The following is a 10,000-nucleotide window of genomic DNA, read 5'->3' as shown; positions in this document are numbered from 1 at the left end:
TCGTTCCATTTGGCTGACGAAATGAGTGTTATTTGATTGAAAGCTGACCTGCTGGAAGGGAGAAATCTTCTTGGCAATTGAGGATGGGATTTCCTGTTCACACTGCGAGCTCCGCGAGAAGGACAGCCAAAGGTCTGAGTCACTCAAACACAGGGACTGGTAGAGGGCTGGGAATGTAGTCTGAGAGATGGCAAAAGGGTGAGCGACATGTCAAGAAGTAATGTGAGATACATATCCAATCTTAAGCTCAGTAAGGACTGCGTCACAGGTATTTTATTTCAGTCATATTAAGCTGTTAAAAAACGATGTAATAAATAAACAATTCCATCTGCAGCTGATGATGTAATGTGTACACATTTTGACGTGAGTGTGTAAATCATTGTGGTTACTTTGAAAATGGCCACTGCCCCTTGCCTCTCCTGATCAATCCAAGAAGGGAACTCCTGCAGAGAGAGGAGAGGCGTCAGAGACAGAAATAGCGCTGTGCTTTTTCAGAAAAAAAGCTGCTCTCTTACCTCTTTCTTAAACATTTCCCCTACAATGGATCCAGTAAATACATCCCATTCCTACAGGAAAGAGTCACATCAACATTAGGCAGGTCTAAAAAAAAAAAAAGCTGAAATTTGCTATATTTAATTTGTTACTGAAACCAGTACGTATGCACTCCTAAATATGCAGAAACTATAAACTAGAAAGATACTCACATTCTCCTGGAAGAGGTCAGGATACATGCCTTTTACAAAGTGCATAGTAAACATCAACTGGTCAGCCTGAGACAGAGAGAAAAGGAGAGAGAGAGAGAGAGAGAGAGAGAGAGAGAGAGAGAGAGAGATCTATACACAGCTGTAATATGTCACATATGAAATCACATGAAATTCTGCTCTGCTCAAAACCCAAACGGGTAAAAAAGAAAGTCATAGTAGAGCACAAAGTCTGAGCATCTCCTCTTGACCGAGAAGCAAACACACTGATATTCCCATTGTATGATGTGAAGCTATATCTGCCCAGCTACAGGGCTGGTGAAGAGTTGCTATACATTGACAAGTAAACTATACTGGCTGTTGTGTCACCCATACACCATCAACTAAACAAGATACTTGTCCCACCCAAAGAAATGTAGTGACCAAAGGTCTCCAATAGTTACAGTAAATATAGGAGAAAGAAAAAGATATACAGAGGGAAAGAAACCAACAGCAATAATGCAGAAGTTTAAACCCTCCTATAGGCTATAATGCCATATCTTTCTTCCAATCTTTACAAAATCATTAACAAGTACAACTTTAAAACAATCAAATACAAACTTTTTTTTACAGTAAACACGATATTGCAGCACAGCTAATCTGGTTCTTTGATTTCCTGCAGACATATAATTACAGATTCTCTAAACAGACAATGCAGCTGCTATAATTCCACACTGTACTTATGAATGTAAATCTAATTTTAAGTACTTTCACAACTGTATACCAAGGACTAACTCAATTAGAAATAGCATGTAATGTAGTTGTGTTTTGTTAAGTGGCAATAATTCAGATGAGTGTGTTAATCTAATCAGTTTGGCTATTTACAATAACTGCTATCACTGCTACCAAATGTGGGCATTGTTACTGAGCATAAGGTACATTAGGGAGACAGTAGTATAAGTGTGAAAACTTCTTATACAACAGTGGTTCTTAATCATTCAGATGTGATTATATGAAGAGGAGTTGGACTCCCAGTGGTCTTTAATGTCCAATGTGGGCATCTTAAACTAGTTAGTTTAAGATGTACTAATAGCAACAATACTAAAGTAACAGTTGAGGAATAATGCCATCTTGTGCCTCAGCTGTTCCACTGCCTACATTTCCAAACAAAGGACCGAGCCATGTGGGACTTTTGTACACCAAACCATATGACCACGATATACCCGTGTCAAGATGTTTGCAGTAAGGGAGAGAATGGGAAACGGGTCAGGCAGTGTGCAACACTCACACCCACCGGCTGACACAATATCGTTTCTTTTTTTCAAGCAATGTGATGGATTTCAGTCTCACATTATATTTCCTGTTTTATTTTCTATCCCACCTGTTGTAGGGATCAGCTCAATGTGTTTCCATCTTAGACCTTAAAGTAGTGATAGCGGTTTAAGACTATAACTGAAAGTGTGAGAGAAATGTTGAAAAATAAAACCACTCCAATTATTATTGGCGTGCATTCCTTATCCCCCAAAAAAACTTCTTAGCACATATTTGGGTGTCACCTAATATTACATTGCATACTTCAGCTAAAGAGCCAGCTTGAGTAGTGGCAAAGATAACCTTCAGGCTACTTTTGGACTAGAGCTCTTCACTAACGAGCCCTCTTTCCGACCCTCACCATGATTTGTCTCTTGCTCCAATGTCTGGATGATTTACGCCAAGCGGTCGACTTCAGCTCCATCAACTGAAGTGACTGTGGGTGCAGTTGAACCGAGGGAGTCGAGCAATACGATATGACAGATCAAACCAAAAAGTGGTACCATGTCCCGTTTTGTGTGTGTGGATCTGTGGGTGCACATGCCACGTGTCGGAGAGAAATGAAGCAAACTGAGAGCAACGACGACACAGATGTGTGAGTGTCGTCTGCTGTCATACTGACCCTCTGACGGGCTAGACAGTTGACAGGCGTGACACCCCTCCAACTGTCTTGTGACAACCCTCTCTGCCACTGGCCGTTGTGCCTGCAGGTGTGCAGGTGGGCTTGGCAGAGGGTCGTCAGGAGACTGGGGACACGTGCTAATAAGCGTCACTCTCTTCAGAGGCCCTCTAGTCTGAGCAGGTGCTCGCTCTCTCTCTCTTTCTCTCTCTCTCTGCGCTGAGACACCGACGTGGCTTTCGTATTGAAGATGATAGTTTTTTCTGCACTATCCAACATTACACACACACACACCTTCCACTCATGCACTGACTCCACACACCACTGTTAACCTAGTTTGTCTTTAAATTCAATAAACCCTCTTCTGTTAATTAAACTAAACCGGTATGTGACAGTCTTCTTAAGCAGGCAGTTGGTCGACATGGAAGGTTTATCAGCTGAGAAGGCTCACCTGGACCCTTGAGCTATGTGCTGGCTCCTGTGCTCACTCAGCGTGCTTTCCATTATTCTAACTCGTGCTTCTGTAAATTGTTCCCCCTCCCTCATCATGGAATATCTTCCAATCTCTCAAATGCCCCTTGAGGAGCGAGGAAGCTTCTGGAAGAGCTAAGGGCAAAGAACCCATAGCTATGAAACAGTAGATGTGACATGTTTAAATGACTTCTTCTTAAATGGAACCGAATGGCGGCCGTGTAACCTGGATGCCGTTTTAAACTTGCTGTTGGAACAATTGGTAAAAGAAGCTTGTGCTGTCTTTGTAATCCTTGTATATCTCAACCAAAACATGAATACTGTTTTTTTATTCATGGTAATGAGTGTAAGACAATTGTGTCTGTAGAGAATTAACAAAAAATGTTACAATGATGATGATGATGATGAATGATTTATATTTTTTCAATTTTGCCTGAACTTAATATGCAAGAACTGTCTTTGGTCTTCTGAATGGTTAATGTACTGTACAAGCAATATATTTCATTTATACATCCTAAATGAATACAGAATCATGGCCCATATACAGCCAATTTACAATGAGACACAAAAGAGAGAAAGCTATTGTTATGAATGAATATGTTAAAGTCATATACTGTGCAACCTTCTGGAGTTTTATGAACCCTTATGTACAAATGTAAACTCTCATCTACTCTATACTGACTTGTGGAAAGTGATACTAGCCGCCCTGATCTCTTTGGTCCTTTTGGAAAAGTAATTAGGTGCAGAACAGCCTGTTTGAGGCAATTGTAAACAATACTCAGGTAAGATGGCGGACAGTCATTTTATCAGTTGTCGCATCTTATGTGGCAGACAGTTTGAGGCAACTGATGGCGCTTAAGACTGATGCTTGGGAACCGAGGACTTCTCATTCAGCAGCTACGGTTCCGCCATCCTCCCTGCATGTGTCTCAGTTTCTCTGTGGGCTAGTGTGAGTATAATTGATTACTAATTGACTAACTGATTAATTCAGATACACGTATATTAAGTTGAGCATCATCCCTTTAAAGTGTTCCCATTTGTCCAAATGTAATAACGTTTTACATTATGCATACAAATGTTATTACATTATGTGCTCATGGTTTTCTTAAATTATACACCGATTCTTACATTATGAGCTTAATTGTGACATTATCCAGAGCTATTACTTTGTGAGTTGCTACATCCTCTTGAGGCACATTTGTAATTGATCATTTTGAGCTATAATAATAATAAAAAAATTGAAAAGACTCAACCTAAATTTCTTAATGAATCAATAACATAATCTCATTTCAACGTATCAATAAAGAGAATGCTATTAAATCAATTAATATTACATGGGAATATATCACGGCAGTGTAGTTAAACACTGAAAATATTGTTGATTCAGCATACTTATTTGGAGAAAACAAAAAGTTGTTTTAAATACAATACAAATTCATGAATAAAAAATCTAGAAACAATCTTTGCGGTTCATGATCATTATTCTATATTTGGTAGAGTAACCCTGATTCTTAATCAAAGTTTGAACTTTCAATTCATTATTAAGCTTAATCAGTTTGTGGTGGAATTTAACAGACATGGAAAAGTCTGAGTAAAAACCACAGCAAAGAAAAACACAGATATTCCAAAAATATGGGATGGTTCATTCTACAAAGAAGCATTTATTAGGATGTTTTCGAATATAAATTTGTCCTCTCCATTCTCCCAATATGCTGCCCTTATTTTGTGTCCTCTCCCGCTCATTATCTACCTTTATCTTTTCACCTCCTCCCCTGTCTTCTGTAGCACAGATAGGGGGTGTTGACAGGAGCACTGTTAATGTAGTCCAATGTTTCCTTTGCTAATGACTGGACTGCCGCTGTCGACATCTTTGTGTGTATGCATGTGTGTGTTAGTGTTCAAGTGTTGGGTTGATAGTCTTTAGTTGTGATCAGCAGTTAACAGCCACCTGCCTGAAAATTTCCATTAACAGTGAGACAACACGCACGCACGCACGCACGCACGCACGCACGCACGCACGCACGCACGCACGCACGCACGCACGCACACACGCACACACGCACACACACACACACACACACAAATGACAGAGAAATTACATTTACCATTTACTGCCTGATCGATGCAATGACTGCTCTGTCGGTCAATATTTGACACTTCATTACTGTGTTAGTTGCAGAGGTTTGATTGTATACGTGTGTAAATGTGTTTAGGTCTAGAGAATCAATAATAATACGATACTATTTTGTATTACGAAAAATCACAAAGATAACAGTGCATCTGCAGGGAACAAACAACCTGATTACTAGTAAACAAGCATGCATTCTGATTGGCTGAACATAATTGTGATAACAGTGGGGGAGAAAGGTTTGGGGTAAAGCAGGAGAATGCAGGAAAAGAAACCAAAATTCCATAATTATACTTGCGGTTTTTCTTGGATAAATCTTAATATTTGTTGGAGGTATTATTATTGTATTATTCAGTCCATATTTCATTTTGAATCATTTTTCAAATACATACATCCACTGCTGCGACTACTAGCCGTAACTTCTTTACCATGCCTACTTCTCTCATCATGTGAATAATTTCTCTCATATTTGTTAAATGTGTTGTAACTGTGTTACGTGGTTCTTTCTGTCCACATGACATCTATTGCCTTTCTGTCCACCCGGGAAAAGCGATCCTCCTCCTTTGCTCTACCGAAGATTTCTTACCCTTTTCCTCCTTGTTAAAGGGGTTTTCTGAGAGACTTTTTACTAAACCGATGTGAGGTCCCGGAACAGAGGCTGTCGTGCGTATTGTAAAGCCCTCGAAGGCAAATGTGTGATTTGGGGCTAAACAAAATACATTTAATTTAAATTTCATTTTAATAAAGAACAACAAGGCAGAAATAAATAAATAAAACTTCAAAACAAACTGATCCTGTTTTGCAGTACATACTCTGACAATTTACATTTACAGTAATATATGAAATTAGAGATACTCAAAACCATATTTTTATGTAAGTGTGTATTACCTTGAAGTGTGTGTATTACCTTGAAAAGTGACCGGCAGACATACTCATACACCATATTCTTCAAGCTGGCCTCCAAAGCAGCAATCCTGGCTTCAGTATTCTCCACTTCCTAAAATACACACACACATACACACACACACACACACACACACACACACACACACACACACACACACACACACACACACACACACACACACACACACACACACAGAATAAGAGATGTTAAATAGCTGAGACGAGGTATGATGTTGATCTGATATCATAAAGAGCTTTAGACCAGCAATGATGTTTAAAAGTTATCAGTAACATTGTTAATCAGAGGTGTTCTCTCTTTTTGTCACATCAGGGTAGCCCGACGATCTCAGAATTGTTAAAATGTCACAGACGAAATGGAGGAATATGCTGACAAAAAGAGAATTTCCAGATGGATTTCTCTCGTTCTGTCCTCTCTTCGCAGTACGACATGTCTTTTCCTCTGTTCCTCTTCCTGGATCTCTGTTTGATGTTTTCTGCAAGCATGTATTTCATGTAAAACCCTATTTAGTGAGTGCAAGTTAGCACTTTGTGTTTACAGTACCTGAGCATAGAAGTTGTGTGTGTGTCTGCTAAATAGTTTGTGTGTGTCAGACATGAGAGGTTAAAAATGTCTTCTAGATCTTGGGAACCATCTGCAGCTCATGGCAAACAAAACTTCCTCATTCAATACAACAAAACAACTAAAAGATACTAAGGGAGAGAGTATTCTAACCACACTCACTGAATATGTCCACACGCGCACGCACACACACACACACACACACACACACACACGCACATAACAGTGGTGACCAGCTGCTGCCTGGTGACATTCTTGGATGACAGCACTGGCTCTAACAACCCACACAGGATTTGAGGAATTAGTGCTCAATCTCTCAACCCACACTGTCTGTGTGTGTGAGTGTGAGTGTGCGTGTCTGTGTCCATGTGTGTACGTGTGTGTACACTCTGGTTATCTGAGTGTTGAGGGCTCAGATGGAGAACAGCAGTGTGATAGATAGCCTATGATGCTCTCCAGCTGCACAGGTTAGACTGAGATAAACTCACTGGAAAAAATGAAAAGAAATAATGAAATAAATCAAGCATACCTGGACTGAAATCTATCGAAATAAGTGTTAAGCTTAGTTGATAAAAAATGTAATGCAACTGAAATGTTCTCATATGTATATAGTTCAATTAAATATGCCCATGCAAATGCCTGCATTGCATTTATTTGTACCAGTTGTACAACAAGCACTACTTCTATAAATAAGACAATATTGTAGATTAATAATACTATATATGCATTAATGTCAACATTTTTGTGGAAATTACTGTTCCTGCCGAAGAAAAAACTTGTGAAATTACAGTTTTTTTACACTCTGTTTTTGTACGTAATTAGCAATCGATAAAGAAGGTAGAAACCTTGTTATTTTAGACAATTTGCCATAAAATGTGATGGAGAAGAGTTAACTTTCAAAATCAATAAACATCTTCTTCTACTGTGGAACCGGGTCCCACACAAGCTTTTTTTTTTTGTGTGGGTGTGGTTCCCATTATGTCCTGATTGTTAAACTGTAATGTGTTTATGTAAAAAGCATGTGCATATAAGTATTTTTTTATTATCAATTGAATTATTTATTCATTAGTCTACTCAAGGTACATGAAGGTGTTGCATTAATGTGGCTTTCAGTTCAGAGGTACTTTTTTTAGGTGAACGATTGTGCAAAATAAACATGTGAATACACTGCTGTGCTGGATGGAAGTGGAAGTACAATTTGAGTTGTGTCAACCAATCACCTTCTTGGCCTGAAGAGCCCGTTGGAAGAGGCGCAGAAAAGAAGCAAGGCTGAAGCGGTACATGTTGTTGATCTTCGACAGGTCTGTGATGACAAAATACATCTTGCTGGCACTTTCAGCAAGAGGCAGGTAGGCATCCCGCTCCTGCAAAACAAGGTAGAAGTGTAAAAAAGGAACAGAGAGAAAGACACCGAGAAGCAACAGAAAAATAACCAGATGTTTTAGAGAGTTACAAAAGATAGTACCACAGATGGAAGGATTGCAGGAAAAGGGATTTATATTGAGATGGAAGGAGAGTGAAAGAGAAGACAACACAATGTATGATGAGACAGGAGGGAGGAGGGAAAAAAAAGAGTTTCCATTTGTCAAATAATTAGAAACAACTAGAGGGAAAAAGACTAAAACAGTTCTGGTATAACACTGCACCCTAGAGGATGATTGTGTGATGAATCCACAGTCGCTCTTTGATGTTGCAACGATGTGATCTGATGTTTTTACACTCAAATGAGATAAAATCGTTTTGCCCAATACTTGATAACACAGCATATGTGTGTAAGTAATGGACAAAAAGAGTTCAATTTAATGTTCAGGATTGTTGAGGTTTTACACAAAAGTGGAGTCATTTTACGTTTGCAGACAAATAAATAAATTAAATGTTATGTTGTCTCTGGGGCAGCTGCAAAACGCATCTAAAATAATCTTTATCCTTTTAAGTGTACCCTATATTTAATATTGAGGAACTGAACTGAAAGGGAAACTTATCTATATTGAATTTGCCAATGAAATCTGGAGGCTTTGAAGAAAGCAGTTTAGTTCAGTTCTACGTTGGAAATTTCTGTCTAAATTCAAAATAAAGTGGGTAAAATATTAAGTATAGTAAGTATAGCGTAAACTCAAACAGATACATTTTTTTCTTTTAGGTGGCTAGAATATATTTAGCTGCTTCCTCCGTACACAGCAGTACACTGCTTTTCTCCCGTGTCAGTAATTGTGCCTGCTTCTCCAAACTAGGGGCCTGCCAACCGCCATCGACTGTAGGTAATACATTGAATATTAATAAGTACCTCATACAACTCCACTTCAAATAATCTGAGCTATCTCATTAAACAGTGGTGCAGTAAGGTAAGCCATGACCAGTTTCCCATGCCATTTTTTCAGATTGTGTGCGCATGTGTGCCTGAGGTACAATACCTGGTCCAAGGACGCCTGCAGCTGGTGTGATTCCAACAGTGACGTCTGGATCAGGGCACTGCTTGCCTTGGTCTGATTCAGACTGTCTATCAGCTCCCTGTTCTCAAGAATATTACCCTGAGATGTAGCCAGGGTCTGACACAGGAAAAAGACAAATGGACAGGCAGGTACAAATAAAAGACAAAGCAAGGATTAGACAGGGCTAAAATCTGTCTGATCTGAAAGTAGGAGGAAAAAGAGTTGTTGTTTCATAATAGCCTTTTTCTTCATTTGTTCATCTTTTTAGGCTTGACTCAACCACTTCCTCCTGTGCAATCTATTCTCTCAACAAACTGGTAGAAATTATTCAAATAAATTCAAATAAAATATATGAGAAAGCAGTGGAGCATAGAAATGTCAAGTTGAATATCCTCCCACAATTCTGTAATATAATTGCATGTCTAGTATCACTGAAGCACTAACATCCTACTCTTGTCAGTATCTGTGTCTATGTACATGAAATTGTATCATTAGGCTGAGTGTCTATGTGTAAAAATATCCATAGACTGTGTGTGTATGTGTTTGCTAGTAAAGTGCAAGGAGCCCCCTTCAGTATTTGGACAGTAACAATCTGTTTGATGTTTTGTCTCCGTTTTCTCATTACTGTGGATGTGAAATTACCCAACACCTGCTGACACATTGCTCTGTACAGGTTTGAAGTGCATGAATAAGTAAAAAAAAATACAATACAAGAAATGGTTTGGTTTTACTCCCTACCAACATTCCTATGGAACTCGCCCTTCATTTAGAGAGGATCGGTGGTTCGATTCCCCCTCGCCCATGTCAATGTGTCCTTGGGCAAGACACTTAACCCCAAATTGCTCCCATAGCTGTGCCTACAGTGTTTGAATGTGT

General features: G+C 39.1%; 1 protein-coding gene across 2 annotated transcripts in view; it reads right to left on the bottom strand.

Annotated features, from left to right (window-relative positions):
* Positions 1–10,000, bottom strand: part of dync2h1 (dynein cytoplasmic 2 heavy chain 1) — a 93,351-nt gene that overhangs the window by 34,589 nt on the left and 48,762 nt on the right. For both annotated transcript variants that reach the window (XM_068584228.1, XM_068584229.1), the window contains 7 exons: positions 9,107–9,241; positions 7,916–8,059; positions 6,117–6,206; positions 705–770; positions 516–566; positions 390–443; positions 49–180 (listed from right to left, as the gene is read on the bottom strand). In XM_068584228.1, the coding sequence (XP_068440329.1) occupies positions 49–180; positions 390–443; positions 516–566; positions 705–770; positions 6,117–6,206; positions 7,916–8,059; positions 9,107–9,241 (672 nt within the window). The remainder of the gene's footprint in view (positions 1–48; positions 181–389; positions 444–515; positions 567–704; positions 771–6,116; positions 6,207–7,915; positions 8,060–9,106; positions 9,242–10,000) is intronic.

The sequence above is a fragment of the Clinocottus analis genome, unplaced genomic scaffold (genome assembly GCF_023055335.1).
Source record: "Clinocottus analis isolate CAN_PGR_092001 unplaced genomic scaffold, fCliAna1.0.p SCAF_2, whole genome shotgun sequence".
NCBI classification, from domain to species: Eukaryota; Metazoa; Chordata; class Actinopteri; order Perciformes; family Cottidae; genus Clinocottus; species Clinocottus analis.
The sequence above is the reverse complement of the archived record's forward strand: the minus strand, read 5'-3'. Positions and strand labels throughout refer to the sequence as shown.